The following is a 24,804-nucleotide window of genomic DNA, read 5'->3' on the forward strand; positions in this document are numbered from 1 at the left end:
ATCTCTACTAAAAATAGAAAGAAATGATATGGATAACTAAAAATATATATAGAAAAAATTAGCTGGGCATGGTGGCGCATGCCTGTAGTCCCAGCTACTCGGGAGGCTGAGGCAGGATGATTGCTTGAGCCCAGGAGTTTGAGGTTGCTGTGAGCTAGGCTGACACCATGGCACTTTAGCTCGGACAACAGAATGAGACTGTCTCAAATAAATAAATAAATAAATATTTATTTCTGGAAACTAGGGGACAAAAACATATGTAAGTTAGGGACTCTGCCCTTGACCTCATAATGCAGGTTTAGCACTAAGCTAAAAGAGTAATATTATAAAATCTGTTATATGTAGCAAAAAAATGTACAAAAATTTTCCTAAGTTATGTTATCAATTAATTAATAAAATAATAGTTTTTTGGGAAAAAAGAAAAGCAGATAGACAGCAACACATGCACTTTTTTTGTTCAGCAAGAGATGCTTTCACTGCTTGGATTTGAATTGTTGTGTCCCAAAAATCAAAAAACATGTAGTTCATGTCCAGGCCAAAATACAGGAAAAAATGGATAAAGATGTTTATCCAAGCTTTATTAACAATAGAGATTAATGCCCGAGTGTTTCACAGTAGACAGTTGGGACATGACAACATTATTGTAGCACTATGCAGCCATTAAAGCTGATGTTTCTGAAAAGCTTCTAATAACACTGAAACATTGCTATGTCATAATCTTAGGGGAAAAAACAGAGAGTAAAAATTGAACCCTTCTGTGACTTCAGCTACATTAAAATATGTCTTGATAAAACAGCTAAAGGCAGGAAAAGTTCCATTGCCTCAAATTGCCTGAAAGCCAAGGGGCACTGCCCGGGGCCGTGGAGGGCGGGCCCAGGAGGACAGTGGCTGCTGACTCCCAGCTCCGTGGCAGGAGCTGGGCCCTCAGTCATCAGTGTCCGATTTGTCCTTCCATGTGAATTCGGGTCAGAGAATCCCGTGATCTGGAGGAAGCAGCCCTGGCCTCACTCTCCGGTGACTGGCCTTCCCTTCTTGGAAGACAGAGCGATTGTCATCAAGGCTGGCTGTGACACAACCTGAGAGCTCTGCAGAACTCCATGGGGCTCACGCTGGGGCTGGGGCCTCAGAAACCAGTGGTGGCACAGAGGGGGAGGGGCAGAGCGGAAGGAAGTTCTCCTGATGGTCTGTTTACTCATGTCCATTGTGGGGAACGCACACTCACAGCTGAGTCAGCGAGAATCAAGGCTCTTGGCCAGAAAAACAAGCCCTTATGTCCAGAGACTTGCTCACCACATACCCCCGCACCACACATACATGCGCATACACACACATATATACACACATGCACTTACACACATACACAATGCAGACATATACACGTGCACACACATATAGCTATTGCACATATACACATCAACTCAGTTACACACATGTGCACGTGGCACACACATGTGTGCATACACTTCTTTACATGTACACACATACAATACACATGCATACACATGTCCACTCATGACACACACATTCACACACGTGCACACCCATACACAACACAGTATAATATGAATACTTAGAGCAGTATAAAGGGCCCTCAGTTGTGGTCAGATGTCCTGACATAGTCTGAACTGTTAATAATTCAACTGTGGGATTACATCTAAACCTTTTAACGTCTTTGTTTCCACCCCGGAAGAGTGTAGTTGAACCAAACCATCCTGAACGTGTCTTTTAGTTGTCACCATTAGGTTTGTTCCAGGTGGGAACCTGCAAAGTATGTATAGGACGGAACGCAGTTAACGGAAACTTAGGCTTGTGAAACACCAGCCACAGGAGTCTGGAGAGTCTGGAGCTTGTGAATCTCACTCTGACCACAGGCAGCTGCAGTGACGCTGGCATTCCTGTCCCCGCTGAGAAGGACGAAGCGACCTGCCTCCCCTGTCTCTGCAGGATGACACTGACACAGGGGCCCCAGAAATTGGTTGTTTGAAAAAGAATTTATTGCAGTGGCTGCTCTGGCCCAGTTACTCACTCCCCCTGGAAAAATGCTCTATGAAACCCAAGGCTCTCCCCTCCCTCTTGGTGGATACTTTTTTGGGCCTCCACCCATCTGCACCCGGATGCTGCAAATAAACAGCATTTTGCTACACATGAGGCTTCATGTGTCTCCCTCTCAGCTCCGGACCTAACAGTGACATTCTGTGATTTCAGTGGGAAAGGTGGTCTCATCCACCCACAGCTCACTTCAGTCCCATCCCTACACCCTGACAAGGCTTCTGAGTGCTGGAGGCCCAGCCCAGAGCACCTGCAAAGCCACCCTCACCTAGCCCCAGCCTCTGAGAGTAACTGTGCCAGGGACAGCCCAGGATCCCTGAGGACATCTCCCCCCACCCACCCCCACCCCACACCCACACAAGTCTTCACTCCTTTCTGATCAAGAATTGGCCAAGTGGTTCCCGGAAGAGATCAGCAGCTCTGGCCTGGGGCATTTCCCAGGTTCCTTTCTGCCCCGAGGAGGTGGAATGGAGCCAACTGCTACCTAAAACCACCTTTCAGGGCACCCCCTGGTCCACTTTCTCTGGCCAGGGCGTACAGCTGGGGTAGACAGTCCTGTCCTTTCCTGGGCCCACATATGGAAGCTGTGGAGGTTTGGCGCCTCGAGCCTCTAGTCAGCATGTGACTTTTGGTTGCAATGGCAAAGTGTGACTTCACCCTCAGGTTGCCACCAAAAGCCCAGCTACAATCTCTGAGCCCCTGAGAGCAAACTCCTCAGGCAGCTGTGGAGTGGAACCCTGGGCCTGGTCTGTGAGCCAGGGCACAGCCTGCACTCGGCTCTGTGTCCCTGTGGCCAGCATGGGGCTGGCACCATCGTAGGTGCTCCACCACCCTCGGGTAATGATGAATTGGAGCTTGCTACTCCTCCTAAACAGCGTGGCCTGATTCAGGCCTCAAAAATCCAAAGTCCTGCAAAGACTAGAGTGCCATCCCATGCATGAATTGAAACTGGGCAAAAAATTAACTGCAAACAAAACTCTCACTTCTTCCCCCGTAGGATGACCTCTTCAAAGGCTTTTGGTTTGTTCTGGAAACAACAAATCCCAAATTCTTTCAAAAAGCAATCTATCACTTTTTTCATGGCCCCTTTTTGGGGGTCTCTGCTTTGCTGGGCTGCGCTACATATAGTGGGTGGTCTTGTACATTACTCTGCCAACTTTTTGTTACCCAGATGTTTTTAGGTTCCAGTTTTATCTTTTTACCCTCTATTCAAAAAATTATAAAAGATACATAAAACTTACCATTTTGACCATCTTGACCTGCACAGCACTAAATACACTCACATTGTTGTGCAACCATGATGAATCTCCAGAACTCTTTCATCTTGCAAAACTGAAACCATCCTCTAACCCTTAATGAAAGCCTTCCACATCTGAGCTCAGAAGTCCTGACTGCCCTCTGGGGTTTACAGCCCGGCTGGCATCTAGCAGCTGTTTATGCAGGAACAGCCAGGCTGGCCCTGTACTTTGGAGTGGCTTTTGTAGGATGAGCCCATCCGGGGTCAGTGAGACCGGTATGGACTCTGGACATTGAAGGCCAAATGTAGTCTCATGATTTCTCTACATCCTGTAGTTGTCATTGTGAATTCCTTTTTTACAAAACAGACCACCGGAATCCCTCCAGAGTTCTGATCATTGTTAGAAGGTGTGGGAATCCAGATTCGGGGACCCACTGGAACTGCCACAAGGGCCCTCAAGCCTACACCATAGAGGCTTTGGGTCCTTGGGATGCTTTTGTCCATGCTGGAGACCTCAGTCACCCCTGGGTGACTCAAGATTGGACTTGGTACTGAGGAGCAGCCATGACACAGCCCAGAGGGGACGAGGAACATGTTGCCTGAGTGCATTTCACAGCAATTGGAAGAGAAAAGGTCCATGACTGGCTTTGCTTTCTGGCTCCCAAGACCGTGCATCTTTTGATTCTCACGATGGCCACAGCAGGTAAGCTGTGGTCTGGTGTCTGCCCTCCTGCAGGGGGCAGAGCCGGCTTTGCCAGATCGTTTCAGCCTGACCAGAGTGTCTGGTACAGAAGACCCCAAAGACCCCAAACTGCCCCCTGGAATGTCTCCCATGGCATTTTGCCTGATGGGGGAGTGAGCTCAGTGATCCTGAAGCTCTTGACGTATGGATTGTAAGGATTCTTGAGTATGGCTGCAAAATGTCAGGAGTCCAGGGGCCCCATAACCATATGAACAGCTGCATTAAGGCCCTTGCAACACTTTGCATTTGCTGCCCAGCATCCTACCCACCCCCCCTTATTCTGTTAACAGAATCTCCTTCTTGGGGAGAACTGCTCCTCCTCCAACATCCACCCAGGGTCACTGAGGCCAGGCCACTGCTAGCAACTGTATATCCCCTAGCCATTGAGATTTGCACAGGGATAGCTAGGTGACCCAAGCTGATCCAATCAGAGTCCCCCTCTGGGATTTTACATGCAGATACCGCAAGAGGCAAACCCCCTGCCTCTGGCTTTTGGCTCCCCTCTGCTATATCCCTGCAGTATGAAGCACTCTTTTCAAGTAGGAGAGAATGAGACCAACATTTAGAGGAAAGAGCTAAGACAAGAAAAGGAGGTTCCACTCCTTAAGGCCACCACAAATTCCACTTCAGTGTCATCCTTCCTGGGTATTGCTATATGTAGTATTAAATTGTATTCATTACTATTTCCTTTTTTCTTTATAAAAGTGAATCATGTTTATTGTGGACAGTTTGGGTGAAAAACGAACTGCAAGTGTAGTTTGAATTTAAAGCAGGGCAGGAAGCTACGCATCTTCTGCTGTAGGTTTTCTCTTGCTCCTGGCACCATCCCTGGCACTTTTGTACAGAAACAGCAAAGCTTCTTCTGCTCCCTGTTGCCAAGACTAAAAGATTCAATCTGGTTTTTTTTGAAAAATGGAAAGGGGCCAAGGAAAATGAAAGGGGTCCCTTTTCTTTAAAATAAGAAGAAATGTGAAACTCATCTGGGCTCTTTTAACTTTCCCATACCATTCCTAGTTTTGGTAATAATTAAGCACCTACAAAAATGGTTTTTTTTTTCAAACCCTGAGGGCTTAGGCTTAATGACTTTCTGGATTTCAGATGAGTTTCTACGGTAACATGTGGGATGATGGCTGTGATAACACAACAAAGAAAGAGAAATCCTTTTGAATTAAAGTCTAACAAAACTAATGCAACGAGCAACAGTTTATTTATTTAAAAAAAGAAAAAGAAAAAAACTTAACTTTTTTACGACATCTTATAGATTAAGTAAAAATACCAGTATTAATATATATGTATATACATAGTGCATATATATATATACATACAACATTAACATTACATGCTTCTCAGGACAGAAGAATGAGGACCTGTTCCCTCATCAGTTTAAAACTCTATCACAATTTAAAATCACTGAAGAAAACTTGCCTCCTTTATTTTCTGCTTTTAGACTTCAAGTTACAGGAAGTTATCAAACCAAGATCTAAATGTGGAAACCATCTGCTATGCACGAATTACAACGGACTGCCACAAATGATGAGTCAGGGCTCTTCTGAATTCTTACACAGGTCTCCGCACCCCTACAACTGTGTCAACCTTCTACCTGAGATGAGCGGGAATGATGAAGCCTGACAGCTTGTAGGTTTCGTGAGGACATTCACATTGACGTTCCAACAAAAGCAAAATGAAAATGTCTTCGTATAGCAACAACACGGCCAATGAAATCACCCTGGAGGAAGATTCCTTTCTCTCTTTTCCTTGCCAAACAAAACACAGACATTGCTGGGAAGAAAAAAACAACAAAATTCAGGGTGAAGCACCTCTGGCGGTGATCAGCATACAGCAAGGGACAGAGAGGTAGCATTTCCTTGGTGACAGCTCCTGGCTGACTCTGATGGTTTCAAACACACCCTCTTCTGCAAAAGGCACTCACATATTGTCTGTTTATAAATTATACAGTGGGATTCCATACATGGGAGTTTCTCCTACAAATATAAAAGAGATAAGCTGAGGAGATGGTATAACAAAGAAAGTATAAGAAATACACACTTTGGATAAATATGCGCTTTTCTGTTTTTAAAGGACAATCAATATAGTAGTTAAAAAATTTGATTGAAAATTAGGAATTCCAGTAAAATTGCATTAAAAGCAAGGTATCGGAGGACGAGAGATGGAGTCCAAAACACTGAGAGGAGCTACACTAGCTTTTCAAACGGCCAAAGCAAAGGATCTGCTCTGCTCTGAAACTGGGAAGACCATCCAGAGACAAGGGAATGCGAGAGGCAGGGCGGTAGCAGGGGCAGAGGAGCAGGTGGAGTGGGGGCGGGGGTCCCTCGGGATGTGGGTAGGAAGGAATGCCCTGGGCATCTCCAATGGGAAGGATGGGCTGCACCCCCCTTGCTCTGCAGTCCAAAGAGACCCTGCCCAAGCCAGAAGCTGCCCTCACCGGGACACGACCGAGCTAATGGAATTATAAGAGGTGCCACTGTTGCAGCTTGAGGCATAGGCCTCCTGGCCGTTGCCGTCGAGGTTGATTTTGAACACGGAGGATGCCTTCAGCAGGAAGTCGGCCGCATCCCGGCGACCCAGCTCCCTCAGTTTGGACATGAGGATGCCCACCGTGCTCTCGGGGTAGGAGGTCCACTCCCGCAGCAGGGCGTGGACCGGGCTGGGGAGGAAGTCCTTGGGAGCCCCGTTGTTGGTGTTGTACTTGGCCACGAGGTCGGGGAGGCCCAAGTTCATGGCGAGAAGGCACCAGTCCTTCCCCATGGGGTCGGGCGGGTCCAGCAGGCGGCTGAGTTTCCTCCGCGTCAGGAGGTTCAGGTCGGACGCGTGGATGTCCATGCCGAGGCTGGCCTGCTGGTAGACGTCGTGGCACCCGAAGCACGTGATGCTGCTGAAGCTCTCCTTGTACCCGCCCATGGTGTTGGTCAGGGAGGTCTCCTTCAGCGTCTGCGCCCGGAAGAAGTCCCGCGGCTGGTAGATCATGACGGGCTCGTGGTGCTCCCGCAGCTGCTGGGGGCTCAGGTAGTGCTTCACGGTCAGGAGCCCGGGCAGCGTGGTGGCCATGACGTTCTCGATGGTGCTGCACACCGAGTCCAGCAGGAGGCAGCACTTGATCTTGTCCGTCTCCAGACCGCGCACCTGCACCTCGACGCCCTGGCCGTGGTTGACCAGCAGCACCAGCAGCTCGGCGCCGCGGTGGGCGATCTTGCAGCCGTTCACCCACAGGCGGATGTCCGCGTCGCCCTCCGTGCTCTGCTGGTGCACCCAGCGGCACAGGTTCACCTGCACCTTGTGAAAGATGCCGCACGGGAAGGGCGTGAGGTGCTCCACCGGGACCACGCGCACGCCGCCGTACACCATCACCTCGTCCTCCTCGTCGGCCCAGGAGCGGTGCAGGTTGTCCGTCTTGATCAGGGCGGGGACGTCCACCATGGTCCCGCTGCTCAGGTCGCGGGCGCAGATGTCCATGGCGTCGAGGATCTGCAGCAGCTCCTCCACGTCGCTGTCGGGCACCAGGCGCTGGATGTCCTCCACGGTGTAGCGGCCCCGGTAATGGTGCAGGGCCCGCGGGGTCTCCACGGACAGCAGCTTCCCCAGGACGCTGGTGCAGAGCCAGCGGGGGTCCAGGAGCAGCACGTCCTGCACCGTTTCGCTCTGCATGATGTTGATCTGCCAGAGGGGACAGCACAGGGTCACCTTAGGGAAACAGCCCGGGTCAGGTGCACCAGCCAGGCTAGGAAAGGGCCTGGTCCCGGCGATGGCGTCTGAGCAGATGTTCTAAGGAATGATCCAGGGTCATTCACACGGATGCATCTCAAAGACCAAACACTGAGCGGAAAAACATCCTGACAATGTCAGAACAGAAATTCTGGAAAACAATTACCCCTGAGTCTTCAAAAAGGCCAATGAAATGAAAGAAAAAAGAAGAGAAATGGCAACCAAACGCAACGAGTGATTTCAGACTGGATTCTGAATCCCAAAATAAATACATACAGAAATAAAAATCGTTATGAAAGAAATTTTTGGGACAACTGGAAAACTCTTGCATGAGAACTATATATTCATTTTCTCAAAATTTTTGCTCAAAGTCACCCTTGGAGGACTATATATTAAATCATAGTACTATATCATGTTGTTTTGATCAATTATATTGTGTTATAAGGGAAAATATGGTCTTTAGGAGATGCAGGCTAAATTATTTAGGGGAGAAATGTTATGATGTCTATAAAAGAAATAAGTGCATAACCAGAAGACAGAGGAATCAAGCAAATGGAGCAAAATGTAAATAGTTGGTCAATTTAAATGTAAAGCAGAGGGGGGGTTCATGGTACTACTCTTGCAACTTTGCTGAGGGCTTGACATTTTTCAAAAGATTTTTCAAAAAAGATTCAGAATATTTTATAACGTGTAAATTTTATTGTTAATTTTAAAATTTAATTTTAGGTAAAAGATGGGCTCTCACTCTCGCTCAGGCTGGTCTTGAACTCCTGACCTCAAGCAATCCTCCTGCCTCCACCTCCCAGAGTGCTAGGATTACAGGCATGAGCCACCTTGCCTGGCTATATCATTATGTAAATTTTAAACACCCATCATTAAAAAGGTCTGGAAAGATATGCTTCCATGGTAACTGTTGGCTCCAGAGACAGGGATAGGAATGAGATGGGGGATGGTGACCAGAAGGGACTGCAGGTTTATGGTTGTTTATTTCTTTAAAAAATCAAAAGTCGGAAAGAAAAAAATGTGACAAAAAACAGAAGTAACTTTCCCTTTTTGGAATAGTTGCACTTCCTATCTCCCCTCCTGCTCTGAGCTAGTGCTATGAACAGAGGCCACCCAAGGCCACTCCTTCCTCACCTGGAGGCTCGGACTCTGCCTCTCGGCAACAGGACTCTTCCACCGACAGTCGGGCTTATCCCTTCAAGACGTCCTCCTTCCATGATTCCGTTCTAAACTGAGCCTAAGTTGGAAACTCCTGAATGGTGGAGCCAGTATCTCTTAAGTTCTGGATGTGGCATTTGGTGGAACAACGATTTGCAATTGCGTCCTAAACACTGCTGTCTCCTCAGGGTCACAAAAGACAGAGACTGAAAAGCTGTCCCCTAGTGGAGCACAGTAAGGAGGCGACAGAGCTCACTAAATGCTGTGTCCTGGACCAGAAGGGACACATCAGAAGGGCTGCTGGGGAAATGGGAGTGAGATCTGCAGAGCAGGTGCCAGAAGGCAGGACTGGAGGAGGGCTGGGGCCAGTCAGGGCGGGGGCCCCGTGGGGTAGGCTCCCCTTTATTGTCGTCCTTCTTTGAGTCTTCACTGACTTAGGAAAGTCTCAAGGGCAGAGAGGGATGATGTCAAATAAGTGAATTATATGCTCTGATCTAGAAAGGTGCTGGTCAAAACCAAGAATGCAACGGAATGCTTTGCCAAAGGAGTTCATTATTATAATTATGACATTCTTAATATCCGCCAGTATCTTATAATCTAAGCTTTGACACTTTGCCTGTCTTCTTCCTTGGACACGTCATTTTCCAGTACTCCTGGAGCAGTCAGATTAGCCAGCGGTTAACCGGGAGTTTAAAGGTTGACAAAATCACTGCCTGAGGCTCTAGTTTTCAGGGTCACTGGCTTCTGGATTCAAGTTTAATTTTAAGAATACGTGGCTCATAGAGTCAGACCTGGCACCTGAGACTGGAGAGGCGAGCTCTGGCTTTTAATTATCTCAGAGCTGGTTCTAGTTTAATATTCACATCCACTCTTCTTGGCCCAGTGCAGCTGATGCTGTCTCCTGATGTCACCTCATGCAGGAACTCAAGGGCCACACCCTCGTTCTGGGCACTGCATAGGACGCGATCAGAACAGGCTTTCCAACCGGCGCCCCAGAGCTGAATGTAACAGAACCAGAGCAGAGACTCCCATTTTCGGGTCATTTCTGGCAGGCAGAGCTTGCTGTGTTTTTTTTCATGCGTACTCGAATTATGATTAGTCTGTGTGTCTGTGCACTATCTATCTGTCTCAGCGTCCCCAGACACTGTCTCTATGAGAACCCCTCGCTGCCTTTTTCGATTGTGAACCCAAGTGTGGAGCTGGCCAGTCCACGCTCCATGGAAAGCCGCCATCCTGAAGGCTGCCAGGAATGGCAGGGAAGCTCCAGGTGACCGGGGGGCGTGAGGGGATACCCAGTCACCAGGGCAGCAGGCCCTGCGCCCCCTAACTGAGGGAATCTGGAAAACAAGAAACATGACAAGACAAAATGACAGCTCCTAAAGTGAGGTGGGAAAGCAGAGAACTGCTGTTCAGAGGGTCACTTGAAGCCGGATGTTAACAGTCACACGTCTGGAAATATTATGGGTAGTTGGGTCATTTTCCGTCTGCCTCCCCAGGCTCCTGCCACCTCCAGGAGCTGGCATTTGGGACAGATGTGAGTCGCAGAGCCCTCACCTCGCCTGTGCTGTGCAGCTGCTGAGCGATGCGCCTGAGGTCCTCCTCGCTGGCCAGGGGGTTCAGCTGGTCCTGCACGTCATACACGAACTGCTGCAGCGACATCAGCTGGTTGGGCCCATTGAGCTTCCTCCAGGAAGGCAGCGTGGAGATGATTTTCTCACACAGGTGAGTCATGGGAGGGCAGACCTAGAACAGGCGGGGCAGGACAGGTCACCTCACCTGCCGCTGTGGATGCTGAGGAGGAGGACCCAGGTGAGGTGAGGCCTGTCATTCAGGCATGTTGCACCTGATTGGTTGGGTGAATGAGTGAGCGCTTTTATGGTTGAGGACCGGGGCAGTTATTTTTTGTAGAGTTGTTTTGAATCGAATCTATTTATCAAACCTAAAGTTTTATGGAGGCTTTTCAGTTCTACTGGTCATGTTACATGGATGGTGAGTCTTCCAAGAGTGTTTTTGGAATTGTGGACTCAATCACTGCGTCAACTAATATTCACCACCTACTTACGTGTTACTCGCTTCTTCCTCCCTCCCTCCTTTCCTCTCTCCCTGTGTCTCTCTCTCACTCCCTCACTTGCAAAGCAGCGGGTCATGCCACTGCCCAGTTCAAAACTCACACACTCCCTCCTGCCTAGGGAATGCAGCCTTAATCCAGACCCGGTGGGGACGCGCTGGGGCTCCACAGACCCAGACCACTGTCCACGAGTTTGTGTGACCAGAGTCCTCCCGGGCCTCCTAGACCACCCCCCGTCTGCTCACTCTGCCATCACGGGGCCTCCACAGGGAAGCAAGGGCATCTGGTGTGTCCCAGGGCCAGGTTTTCCTGAGAGGGGAGTTTCCTGAGAATCCCCAAAGCACGTGGGGAATGGAGCCTGGTGTTGGAAGTGCAGTGTTCTAGAAAGGGGGCGCTGTGACAGGAGGCGGGACCTGCTGGCCAGGAGAGGCAGATGCACACCTGGCCAGAGTTTACACCCAGGCTTCAGTGGTAGAACATTCCTGAGAGCATGTGAGCAGTTTTCCATTTTAGCATTTTTTCCATTTAGCCCATTTGCCCTTTTCCTACCAATTTTCGTTGAGTTTTTCAGATATTATAGATAGTAACCCTTTATCTGTCAAATACATTGAGAATGTTTTTCCCAATCTATTTCACCCTTCAACTTCGTCTATCGAATTTATTTGCCAGAAAAAAATTAGAAAAACTTTATGTTGTCAAATAGATACAGTTGAATCGTCTTTTCAAATTTCTTTGAAAACTTCTGGGGTTTTCTACCTTGTTTTAAAAGGTTTCCCCAGTACCTGGTTATTTTAAAAATACATTCCCTAAATTTCCATTCAAGATATTTATTGTTTTATTTTTTTACATTTTAAAATTTTAATGAATTTATTTTTAGACGCCATAGAGTGTAGGAGTCCAACCTCATTTCCTTCCATGCAAATCACCAGTTGTGCTATGATCACTTATTAAATAAACTTTTCCCCCGTTAAATTAAAATATCTTTGTTTTCCATTACATTTCTACAGATACTGTGATTTACTTCTATATTCTCTAAGCTTTTCCTCTTATTTAACTGTATTTATTATAGAGCCTATGTCTTATTAACTTTTCCATGGAAATTTTCCGAAAAAACTAATCCCCTCAATCCCATTCAGATGCTAGCTGGAATTGTACTAAGTTTATATAACATGGGAAAAATTAAATATTGGGTCATATCCTACAATCCAAGAATGCAGTCTCATTCCATTTGTTTATCTATTATTTTATGTCTTCCACTAGTTTGTTAGTGACTCTTTTTCCACTTTTCTGAATTTTCTAAATATGCTACAGTAAGTCACTTTTGAATTTCTTTTGTAATTTATTAAAGAAATCATTTTTAAACAAACCATTAAAACTGTAAGGATTTCATACAATCTGAAGTGGTCCAACTGTGCCCATAACAACCTTTTATCTCCAGTCATCTCCTTGTTTCTCTATTCTTCCTTCCTTGTCTGACAGCACTAGGACAAAAACATGTCCATTCAGCCACCTCGTGCTGGGTCCTACTATGAAGCTGTCCCTGGTGCCAAAATTGAACCAAGAGGGCAGCACAAAAGGCCCAACTCCCTGGCTCACTGGGTGGTGTCGGCCAAGTTTGGGCCCGGTCCTCTCCAGGGTATACTTACCGAAACAATCTGGCTCCGTATTTCTTGCAGGTGACTTCGAAGTACCTTTATGTCCTTAGACCCAGAAGCCCCGGCATCCAGAACAAACAGCTTATTTGAAATGTGAAGATCATTCCCAAACCTATGGGAAAAGAAGGAGCTTCCTTAGCAGTGAATCAATCTCACCAGGTCTTTCTATGGAGAGGCCAGGCTCCTACTGGCCCGAGAGGTTGGGAGGAGGCAAGGAAAGTTCTGGTAACCTTGCAAAGGCCCCTCCATCCCTGCTGTTTGGTGGACTCTGCCTTATCTATCGCACTGCATGTAGAGGCGTGGGGACACTGGCACGAGCTCCAAGTCATCCACACAGGAGCTTCAGGTTTCAACAAAGCTGCAGGAACACAGCCTGGAGAGATGTCAGTTCTCCTGACACAGAAAGGCGAGGCCTAATGCTCTCACCTTACAGTCTGGGAGAAGAGATACTGTTGAAAGTGGAGGAACTAAGAGTAGAGGTATGAACTCAAAAGTTACACCATTGATCTAAACATATTAATAGAAGCCCCATTTTCACATCTGCATGGCAACAGATAAGTGTCTCAAGTTAAGAATTCAATATCTAAGTTGCTGGCATATTATATAGAGTGGCATGTTCAAACTTTTTGATAGAGTCCAAGTAAAAATATATATTTTATATCATGACCCCATACACACTCATATAGATAAGTGATAAAAAGCTTCATAAATGACATCAAATATACTCTGATGTATCCCATTCTATTCCTTTCCATCCCATCTCATTTAAAAAAGATACCTGCAAATAAAGTCACATAAAAAATGAATAAAAATAAAAAAGAGTTGGTCATGGTCCCCTAAATGTATCTTATGACCCATTAGTGGATTACAGCTTATATTTTGAGAAACACTGATTAGTGTTACTGTGATAATCATCGAAAGGACTGAAAACTAAACCAACTACAAATTATCTCTGGGCAGTGGTACTGGGAGGTGAGGAAGGAGGTAGAGGATGTTTTTCATCATGCATTCTTTGCTTGTATTTGTCATTATGTGGATTTACTGCTTTGATAACAACAAAAAATAGAGGTTGTTCATCTCTAATCAGGAAGTGAAATCTGTTATGTTCTAATATCTGAAAACTTTCTGAGCACCAACATGATGCTCAAAGAAAATGCTCAGTGGAGCATTTCAGATTTAGAATTTTCCTCTTGCCGATGTTCAACTATTATGTATATGAAACTATACCAAAAAGCCAAAAAAATATGAAATCTAAAACACTTCTGGTCTCAATCATTTTGGATAAGAGATACTCAACCCATACAACAATAAAGTCAACCAAGGATAAATGGTCTTTAATTCCTTTCTGTGGTTCATGTGACTTCTGTTGTATTTTTCACAGCCCTGATTCGGTTCCTTGGGCAGGAGGCTACCACCTGGGCTGCAGACCCAGTGGCCGCCCCTCACCTGTTCCTGATCTCTTTCAGCAACGATGTATCTTTGTCGTATCCAAACTCGCCTCCAGCTGGTCGAGGAACATTCATGATGTCAGCGTGGGTGGCCACCAGGACAACTCGGAGTGGGTTCTTCAGCTTGCCACCAAAGGCTGGGGGCAGAGAGAGCTGTGTTACGAGGGGGGTCCTCCTACCTGGCTGACTCTCCCGCCCAGGGCAGGGGGTGTGCTGACCTCATGCCCAGGCGGTCTCTGCAGGTGGATGGACAACCTGCCACAGACATGAGGCCCCCACGCCCACCGTGAAGTGTGAACTCTAGAAGTCCCTAGGCCCGGCCAACAGGAAGGTGAGCCTATTTCCTGGGCCTCAGAGAAGTTTGCTCAGAGTGGGCCAGAACTGACCCCAGACCGAAAGGCAGCTTCTCAGGTCTTCTTCCAAATAGCCCCCATCTGCACAGTGAGGGACACTCTTTACAAGACCAAAAAAGCCCCGTGATTGCAGCAACGCCCCAGGGACGGCTCAGAGAGAAACGGTCTGCAAGTCACACAGAGAGTCTTTCACTTATGGGCATGTTTAAAACAAAAAACCATGAAAAATAAAAGGGAAAGAAAGAGGTAAAAATGGCAGTATCTTGAGGGGAATTAAGCCCAATTTATTTTATTATTAAAGGCTTTTCTGGAAAAAAATTGACTGCTAAGTACTGCATTTCACCAGGGAAGGCTGCTTCTCTTGTATGTGAAGAACAAAAGAAGTTTATTCCATGTTGTCCTCTCCTTTAGGAATAAAGCTCACACATTCAGGCAACTCGGTCCTGTCTCATAACTGCCGAAGGAAGGAGAGCTCCTGCTGCTGACTAATTCTGTTCCCTTTAGGTACAGGAGCAGCAGCCTTCCAAGCAGGGATTCATTCTGCACCCAACAAAACGACCACAGCTCAAAAGTGTAGACAGAATCTGAGAAATGGCTCTAAATGACTTGCTCAGAATCGGGCCGCTGAGGCAGGAACACACGATCATGATACAAAATCTTTCTACAGACCACCATGAACGGCTGAGCCCCAGGAAGCTTTCCAGACTGGAAGTTTCCCAGCAGGAGGAGCCACAAGGTGTGGGATCTGCACGTGGCCGGGCTGCCAGGCCTGCACCAGCGGCAGGAGCAGAGCAGGAGCCTGGAGGGAGGAGGCGATTCCCGGCCGGCCGCAGGAAGGACGCTCGCTCGCCCACGGGTGCTTAGCTCACCTATGGGTTCTTCGACTGGGACGAGGGACTTCAGGAAACTGAGCCAGAAAATCACTTGGTTCAGCTGGATCTCATAGGGCTCTTCTAGACTAAAAACAATGACATGGATCGACGTGGGATCATTTGCAGCAAAATAGTCATAACAGCAGAAGTACACAGGGTTTCCAGAGAACTCCCACACGCTGAAGTCGCCAACTCCTACAGAAAAAGAAAAGCGGAGATTCCCATACCGAGACACCACCACCAAATTTCAATCATAATTTTTCTTAGTACTCTAGGAGCTCCAAGGAGGGCTAGTGATGTCCATGGCATTCATCTGTCTATGTAACTAACATCTTGCCATGATTGCAGACAGTTTGTCCCCACTGAAACTCACATTGAAATCTGACCCCCAGGGCGGCAGTGTTGGGAGGTGGCGCCTAGCAGGAAGTGTCTGGGAGGGCGAGTCCCTCATGAAAGGCTTGGTGCTGTTCTTGTGGAGGTGAGTGAGTTCTTGCTCTCATAAAACTGCATTAGTTTTTATAGGAATGGATTGGTTCCCATGAGAGTGGGTTGTTATGAAGCTGGTTTTGATGGCATGTCCCCTGAGTCCTAAGCAGCTACAGCACGGTGCCATTTCACAGTCCAGCACCTACAGACTCCATCCTGCCCTGGGCCCAACAGCCCTTGCATCTCCGCAGCTCCCAGCCCCACTGATGATATGCCCCACCTGCAACCATCTCTCTGTCTAGCTGTTGCCGTCAGGGCTGGAATGCAAGCTGTTGGCAGCGACCCTACTATGCACTCATTTTCACACACCTTGACACAGAACTCCTCACCCATAGCCAGTGCAGCTGCAGCCATCGCCAGCAGGTTGTATATAGCTGCTGTCACAGAAAGCAACCCCACTGTCAGCAGCAGGGCTGCAGCACAGGTGCTATCACCCCTACCCAAGCATTCTGCTGGGGCTTGGGGATCATCCTGCCCCTCCCTACCACAGCCAGCACCTGCACGCACCACCAGGGGACCTGAGGACAGGTTTGGCTGGCCTGGCTCTATCTCTGCCTCAGTGCCCAATTACGCTGTCCAGGAGTCTGTGGATTGCCCAACCAATCCACCACCATTGGTGCCTGAGCACTCCCCCTGGAGGCCTGTGGTCAGGCCCACCCAACCTACTGCTACCACCACAACTAACACGTACCCACATGTGTCACCTGTGGGCCTGGGTACTGGGCCACCTAGCCCATTGCAGCCACTGCAACGCTACTTGGAAGCCAGAGAGTTGTCTGCTACTGCCATTGCTGATGCCATGCCCACTGTCCAGGGGTCCAAGAACTCACCTACCTGCCTAGCTTACCACTGCCACTCCCAGCACCTGAGCCCAAGAATGGGCCCACACCTGTGCCAGCATACATTGCCTTGGGGACCAATGACAGCCATGCTCAGTTCACCACTGCCACCACTGGGGGCCGAGGACTGGCCCACCTGGCATCCCTGTCCCCATTAAAACTTAACCATAGCCTCCACTAACAACCATACCCTAAGCCACAGAGGAAATCACAGACACCACTCCTGCTATTTACGGCCAAAGAAACCACATAAGGACTACACTACCTGCACACACCCAGAATCAAAGCCAAAGGGCCCAAAACACTAGATTACAACTTCAGGGAAACGTTCTTCCCTATGAAAACAAATTCAAAAAGTTGGAAGAAGTGACTGTTATACCAGATGCACAGGTATCAATGTAAGGACACAAGAAATATGAAAAAGCAAAGAAATATCATGCCTCCAAAAGAACACAATAACTTTCCAGCAATAGATTCCAATGAAAAAGAAATTGTAAAATCCCAGAAAAAGAATTCAAAATAATAATATTAAACAACCTTAATGAAATGCAAGAAAATACAGAAAAACAATATAAAAAGATCAGAAGGACAATTCCAGATATTAATGAGAAATTTATCAAAGAGATAGATACAGGAAAGCTGAAAGCCTTTCCTCGAAGAACTGGAACAAGACAAGGATGCCCACTTTTACCACCCATATTCAACCTTCTGGAAGTCCCAGCCAGAGCAATCAGGCAAGAGAAAGAAATAAAAGGCATCCAAATTGGAAAAGAGGAAGTCAAACTGCCCCTGTTTGCAGATGATGTGACCTTATATCTAGAAAAACCTAAAGACTCCACCAAAAAAATTCTTAGATCTGATAAATAAATTCATAGTAAATAAGTAAATTTGTAGGATAAAAAAAGCAACATATAAAAACCAGTAGTATTTCTACACACCAATACTGAACCAGCTGAGAAAGAAATCAAGAAGACAATCCCACTTACAATAAAAAAATAAAATACCTAGTGATAAATTTAACCAAGAAAGTGAAAGACCTCTATGAGGAAAACTATAAAAGACTGATGAAAGAAATTGAAGAGGACACAAACAAATGGAAAGACATCCCATGGTCAGGTATCAGAATTAATATTGTGAAAATGACCATACTACTCAAGGTAATCTACAGATTTGAAGCAATCTCTATCAAAATACCAATGTCACAGGGCGTGGTAGCTCCCGCCTATAATGCCAGCATTTGGGGAAGTGAAGGTGGGAAGATCACTTGAGGCCAGGCGTTTGAGACCAGCCTGGGCAACACAGTGAGACCCCATCTCTACAAAAAATTAAAAAATTAGCTGGGCATGGTGGCATGCGCCTATAGTCCCAGCTACTCAGGAGGCTGAAGCAGGAGGATCACTTGAGTGCAGGAGTTTGAGGCTGCAGTGAGCTATGATCATGCCACTGCCCTCCAGCCTGGGTGACAGAATGAGACCCTGTCTCTGAAAGAAAAGAAAAAAAAACAAAAAAAACAAAAAAAACAACAAAATACCAAAGTCATTTTTCACAGAAATAGAAAACACAAAAGTGCAATTCATATGGAGCCAAAAAAGAATATCCAAAGCAATCCTGAGTGAAAAGAACAAAGCTGGAGGCATCACACTATCTGACTTCAACATAGACTGCAAAGCTATAGCCACCAAAACAGTATGGTATTGGTACTATCATATAAAGACATAGAGCCATGGAACAAAATAGAGAGCCCAGAAATCAATACATGTATTTATAGCCAACTAATTTTCAACCAAGAAGCCAGAACAAAAATTGGGTAAACAATACCCTCTTGAATAAATGGTGCTGGAAAAATTGGCTATCTATATGCAGAAGAATGAAACTGAACCACTACCTCTCATAATATTAATATAAAAATTCAACTCAAGATGGATTAAAGACTTACATGTAAGACTTGAAATTATAAAACTACTAGAAGAAAACATAGGAGAAACACTTGAGGACACTAGTCTTGCAAAGATGTTATGGCTAAAACCTGAAAAGCACAGGTAACAAAAATAAAAATAGACTAACAGGACTATATTAAACTAAAAAACTTCTGCACAGCAAAGGAAACAATCAACAGAATGAAAAGACAACCTTTTGAATGGGAAAAAATATTACCAAATTATTCATCTGACAAAGGATTAATATCCAAAATATATAAGGAACTCAAATAACTCAACAGTGAGAAAACAAAAAATCCCATTAAAAAGTGGGCAAAGGATGAACAGACATTTCTCAAAACAGCACATACAAAAGGTCAACAGATACATAACAAAATGCTTAACATCACTAATGATGAAGGGAATGCAAACTGAAACCACCGTAAGATATCATCTTACCCCAGTTAGAATGGCTGCTATAAAACACAAAAATTAACAGATGTTGGTGAGGATGCAGAGAAAAGGGAACTCTGATACACTGTTGGTGGGAGTGTGAATTGCAATAGCCACTATGGAAAACAGTAGGGAGTTCTCAAAAAACTAAAAATAGAAGTACCTTATAATCTAGCAATCCCACTGCTGGGTATTTACCCAAAGGAAAGGAAATCAGTATATCCAAGCAACACCTATGTGCCCATGTTTATTGCAGCACTACTTACAATAGTGAAGATATGGAATTAACCTGAATGCCCATCAATGGATGAATGGATAAAGAAAACGTGGTATTGTATATCAATGAAATACTACTTGGCCATAAAAAAGAAGGAAATCCTGTCATTTGCAGCAACATGGATGGAACTGGAGGTCGTGTGTTAAGTGAAATAAGCCAGGCACGGACAAAACAAATACAGCATGTTCACACTCGTACGTAGGAGATAAAAAAATTGATCTTATGAAGACAGAGAGTAGAATGATAGATACTAGAAGCTGGGCAGGGTGTGTGTTGGGTGTGTGTGAAGAGAGGTTGGTTAACGGGCACAAACATATAGAAGGGGTAAGTTCTAATGTTCAACAGCAGAGTAGGGTGATTGTAGTAAAAAACAATGTATTGTATATTTTGAAGTAGCTAGAAGAGAGGACTTGAAATGTTTCCAGCACATAGAAATTACAAATAACAAATACTCAAAGTGAAGGATGCCCCAAACACCCTGATGTGACCATTCCACATTCTATGCATCTAATAAAATATCATGGGTACCCCATAAATATGTAAAAACATTGTTAATTTACTTAACAGTGATTTATCAAGTACCTATTGTGTGCCAGGTGCTGGGGACACCCCAGTGTTCAGTTTTCCTTTTTAGGGGAGGTAGGCAGCCAAGCCGCAGTTCTGCCTCACTCCCTATCTCCATTTGCCTTGCATTTTCTTCCAGACATGACAGATGCCGCCTGGGACAAGCTCCCCTTGGGGAATGACTTACAGCTCTGTCAAAGGGAAATCCGAGGTCCTTCCCTGGGGGCAGGCAGGGCGTACCGTTCAAATAGGCGTTCTGGATGTCGATGGCCTTGGTGGACTGGTCATCGGCCGAGCAGTGTGGGTGGTGGGACGGGGCCACAAACACCTCCAGCATCCCTTTGGTGAGGCCCGGCTCGAACATCATGCTGCGGCTCCTCACGCTCACGTTCTCGCAGCCCGGGTACAGGTTGTTGATGCTCACAGAGACTGCAGGCCAGAAAGGATGCAAGTGAGCCCTTGCCCAGGACAGCGAGTCCTGCTCTCCCTCCCCCCTGCTCCGTCCCCACTGCACTCTGGCTTCAGGCCGCAAGTGTGCTGGGCAGCAGGGACTCCCAGGGGGGCTGCCGGCCTCTTCTGTTCCCTCCACCTCCCCACAACCCTTTCCTGCCCTGCTCTGTGCCCTGAGAGCCCGGCCCCGGGGGCTGCGTCTCCAGGCTTGCTTGCCGTTTGCTTTCTGCCTGGGGTCAGCCAAGGGGAGACACTGGAGAGCGGGGAGGAGAGGAAGGTCGGGAATTTCTTCCCTTCTCACTTCCTGCTGCTTCTCTGATACTAGCTGTGTCTCTCTCTGTGGCTCTGGCTCCCGCTCTCTCTCTCTAATACGCGAGATTCTTTTATGTTGAATGCAAAATGATTTTGACAGTCGGAGGCCATGGCATTAAGTAATGCTGAAACACAAGGCCCAAAAGTTTTCCTTTTTAAAGTTCCCAGAGGCCTTTCAGATACTCGAGCAGCAAGTCTCCATTTGTGGCCTTGAGATTTTAGCATCTCCTCAATACCTGCTAATCTTCCCTTTTAATAATGAGGGAGTGGGCATCAGCAGATAGTTAGGTTTTAGCCACGCTGTTTGCTGTTCATTGCATTTATTTTTACTATGGCAGCAGTGACGGTTTTCCATTTATGGTGAGGATGTTAACTGTTTCATTCTCAAATCAACGTATTTTAGTAAGAAAAAGTGAGTCCGTTTAAAGGAAATACTATGTAAGTGACGTTGGAACGCGTGTGAGATGAGCTGAACAGCAAAGTCCGGGTCCCTGCGTGAGGGAGCAGAGCCCCTGCTTGCCCAGCACGGCCCCCAGGGCTTCCTCAGCACCCCGGGTCCTCACGGGCCCACAGCCTCCGTCCCTCTTCTCCGCCACCAGCGTGGGGCAGGCAGAAGCCGTCTGTCTGCCTCAGGGCCTGGCCTGAGGTGGGTGCTCGGCCTGTATTTGTGAGCGAATGCATTGGGAATAGGTTCGAGGTGCGGAATTGTACATAAAGGACTGCTGGTTCACAATTCATTCCACGGACACTGCAAGGCACTGAGGAAGTGACCATTTCTCCTGGGCAATCTGACCTTTAAAATCGGTGATCCCCACACAAAGGCAATCCCTTATGTAAAACCAAATATTTAAGACTGAAGACATGGATAACAGGAATATCCAAAGGAGGGGACAAGCAGAACCCAAGGGCAGGCTGGGTACAAAGAAAGGAGGAGGGACAATAAGATGGAAGAGTTATTCTTAACACACACACACACACACACACACACATATTTCTGATTAAAAAAGCAGAAAAGTTGGCAAATAGGAAGGTAAGAGGAAAACAAAATGACTTAACCCTCAATCTCAACAGGGCCAACATTTCAGTGTATTTCTCTGCAGATCATGGCCCAAGTCTGACAAAAGCGAAGGGGTTTCCGAAAAATGGGTTTGTCTATTGAGCTGTGACCTGGAACCTGTGCCTGGATGACCACCTGTCAGGGCAAACCTTGTTTCAGTGCCAGGCGCCCAGGTGCTAGCTGAGTGGGGCAGACGCTATTTGGTGATTTGCAGTCACTCCTCCTCCTTGGTGACAGTTTTCACTGGGAGGATAAGAGGTTAGGACAGGGTTAGTATATGGCATTATTAAAAGAATAATTTCATGGGGAAAACACTGAAATCACAGGAGGAAGTGGGTTTTTTTGCTAACTACTGCCTGGTGGTGCAGAGTGGCGGGCCCTGGCCGGGAGGGGCTCCTCCCACAGGCTCCTCGGCGGGAACCAGGACGGCCTGTGCAAGCGCTCTTCCTGCACGTCCGTCCTCCCGTCACCTTCCGTATCGTCCCTCCTGTGGGGCCGCCACTCCACAGTCACAACCCCTAGCATCCACAAGGCTGAGTGACGTGCGTGGCAGCCAGGTAACGGTGGTGTGAGGGTCACGAGAGGTCACTGCCAGCCCGGGTGCCAGGCCAGGGGCTCTGACATGTGCCGGGCCAGAATCCTGCAGCCTCCCTGCCACCACCCTCCTTTGCTGCTGCTCAGAGTGTCCGAGGGAATCCGGGCTGACTGCGCTCCCCAGAGGGTGCTGTGTCTCCGTGAGCCCCTGGAAACAGGGTGGCTGCATTCTGCCCACCAGAAAGACACACGTCACATTCTGTCTCCTGGCTCAGGCTCAGCCTTTGCCTCCAGAGTTCTCAAGAGAATCCAATGGCAAAGGGCCCAAATCCTGAAAGCATGCAGACTTCCTGTCTGACGATATCTTGTCCCCACATGGGCATCTCCCCGTGAAAGGAAAAGGGCCTGCCAAATCTAGGAGAGGTGACAGGTGTCCAGAGCCCTGGCCTGGGAGAGAGCGGAGCATGGCCCGCCGGGCAGGGCCAGGGCGCTGTGAGGGACGATGCAGCTGCTTCCAGAACCAGGTCCCTTCCCGGGAGGCACACGCTCAGGGGCGGCCTTTCCTAGGGTGTCCAACAAAGCAATGCTGCCCCGTCCAGCCCCTAGGATGCACCTTTTGTGACCAGAGTCCGTTCTCCCCAGGCCACCCTCACAGTGCCTGACATTTGTGTCGTGCTCTGCTTCTGCAGGGTGCTGTTTGGTGCTGGCCAGCAAGGGACTAGTGACCTGCCCAGTCAGGGCTGTGCTGTCCTCTCTGCCCAAACCACCTCCAGGTCCCGCTGCGGAGCCGTGCCTGACAGCGGCTCCCTCCGCGGCCGGTGCACCCGCCAGGAGGGGCCTGCCCCGCGTGGGCAGGAGGAGCAGGTGCTACGGCGCTTGCAGCACAGCCTCCTGCCGCTTCGCAGCCTCAGGCACGTGCTGGAATTAACCGCAGACGAATCTTGTCACTTCCAGGGACTGTTTGGATAAAACTCTGCCCACCCCTCTGGAGCAGAGGGGCCATCTGGGCGTTAAGCAGCGCGGGCCTCAGTGGGGCCACCCACCTCTTCTGTCTTTGCCAGGCCCTTCCAACACGTCTGGGACCAAATCCCGCCTCTGACACTGACTAGGGGTGACCTTACCCAGGGGTCACACACTCCAAAGCATTCCTGCTCCGCTCTCCGGGGCAGAGCTGTGCTTCGGCGCTTTCTCTCCTGCTCTAAGGGACGCTTGGCCTTGAGCGGGGGGCAGGTGGAGGCCTTCAGGAAATGCGGAGCCTGTGTCCCCCTAAGTGGGGCAGCTGCGACCAACCAGGCAGGTAGGTGAATCCAGAGTGGCCAAAACTTCCAATTTTCCACAAGACTCCAAATATCCAAGTTTTGGGGTGACATCTCTGGATTTTTAAATGCCGGCAACTAATTCAGCCTTTCTCCTCCCCTCTTCATCCTCAACAGGTGACTGCAGCTTGTCGGGTGGGGCCCCTGCACCTCACCTGGGCAGACACACCTCGTGTCCCTGAGCCTCGGGCCACCTTCCTCTGAAATGGGCTCAGGACACGATCTCAAGAGTCCTGAGAGTCAGGAGAGGATGCGTGGTGGCACCTGGACCCCAGGGCAGCAGGAGCCCTGCTAATCCCACAGGGTCCTTCCCACGGGGTCTTGCTTCTATGGAGGTTTCCACACACACACCTTTGGCTTTTGTGTCCACAAGGAACAGCGACCTTTTGAGCTGCACACCCTGAGGGGTCCCCTTTGCCTTCTCTCGAGTCTTTCCGGTATTTGCTACTTTCTTAGCACTTGCAGTTCCCCACGTGGACGTTCTCAGAGTTGTGCTTCCTGAGAGCAAGAAGACATTTGCTCCAAGAGAAAGGGGTGCAAGTGGAGCGCTGTCTTCCTTCAGGTCCTCGTGGTAAGCAAAGCCAGCAGCCCCTGAGACGCCAGGACACCAGATGTGCTCTAAAGAACTAAACGGCAGGGGACTGAAGAAAGAGCGTGTCCGTACTCCTACCCGTCCTTTAGGGGGAGCCGGGCTCCCTCTGGCGGGTTGGCTTGACTTAGAAATGTCTGCTGGGCCGGGGAGGCTGCTCTGATGAAGGGTGGCCGAGGGGACAGGGAAGCGGCCTCCTCCCAGACCCCCAACGGCTCGTGCCCAGGGCAGCTGGCGGCTCACCTGGACCCAGCGTGGGTCCCCCTCCAGGGGGTCTCCTGTCGCAGCCCCCAGGTCCCACTGCTCTCTAAGCTCTGGCTGAAGGATGCTGTCCACCTGGTGGGGTGCGCTGACACAGCGGCCATCCTGAGCCCCACTTTATCAAGAACCTACGTCAAAGACTAGACATGGAAAATTGACCGGAAGGAAGACGAATGGAGAGGTGACTTCTGGGGCTGAGGCGGAGCAGGAGGTGAAATCGTGAAATCTCTCCTTCCTGGGGACCTTGCATGCCAGGGGCACGATCTTCACACCTCCTTAGGCCTTACACAAGCCCCAGCCATTGATGCCCCCCCCCTCATTTCCACGCACCTCCCCACACTGGTTCCCAGTGCAGTGACCTTGCTCTTAACCCACCGCAGGAGAGAGCTGCCTCCCTCTAGGGGTGACAGCAGGAACTGCGGGAGGAGCAGAGTGAGACAGTGAC

General features: G+C 48.3%; 1 protein-coding gene across 10 annotated transcripts in view; it reads right to left on the minus strand.

Annotated features, from left to right (window-relative positions):
- Positions 1 to 5,216: 5,216 nt before the first annotated feature.
- Positions 5,217 to 24,804, minus strand: part of DAPK1 (death associated protein kinase 1) — a 181,243-nt gene continuing 161,655 nt past the window's right edge. For 5 of the 10 annotated variants that reach the window (XM_045563748.1, XM_045563746.1, XM_045563745.1 and 2 more), the window contains exons 21-27: positions 20,081 to 20,269; positions 15,303 to 15,500; positions 14,079 to 14,217; positions 12,624 to 12,744; positions 10,464 to 10,652; positions 6,472 to 7,700; positions 5,875 to 6,010 (exon numbers count right to left, since the gene is read on the minus strand). In XM_045563748.1, the coding sequence (XP_045419704.1) occupies positions 5,977 to 6,010; positions 6,472 to 7,700; positions 10,464 to 10,652; positions 12,624 to 12,744; positions 14,079 to 14,217; positions 15,303 to 15,500; positions 20,081 to 20,269 (2,099 nt within the window). In that variant the 3' untranslated portion in view covers positions 5,875 to 5,976. Of the gene's footprint in view, positions 7,701 to 10,463; positions 10,653 to 12,623; positions 12,745 to 14,078; positions 14,218 to 15,302; positions 15,501 to 20,080; positions 20,270 to 24,804 lie in introns of those variants that run through there. The other 5 variants (XM_045563753.1, XM_045563750.1, XM_045563754.1 and 2 more) reach the window with 3 other exon arrangements.

This window comes from Lemur catta, chromosome 10 (assembly GCF_020740605.2).
Source record: "Lemur catta isolate mLemCat1 chromosome 10, mLemCat1.pri, whole genome shotgun sequence".
Lineage (NCBI taxonomy): Eukaryota > Metazoa > Chordata > Mammalia > Primates > Lemuridae > Lemur > Lemur catta.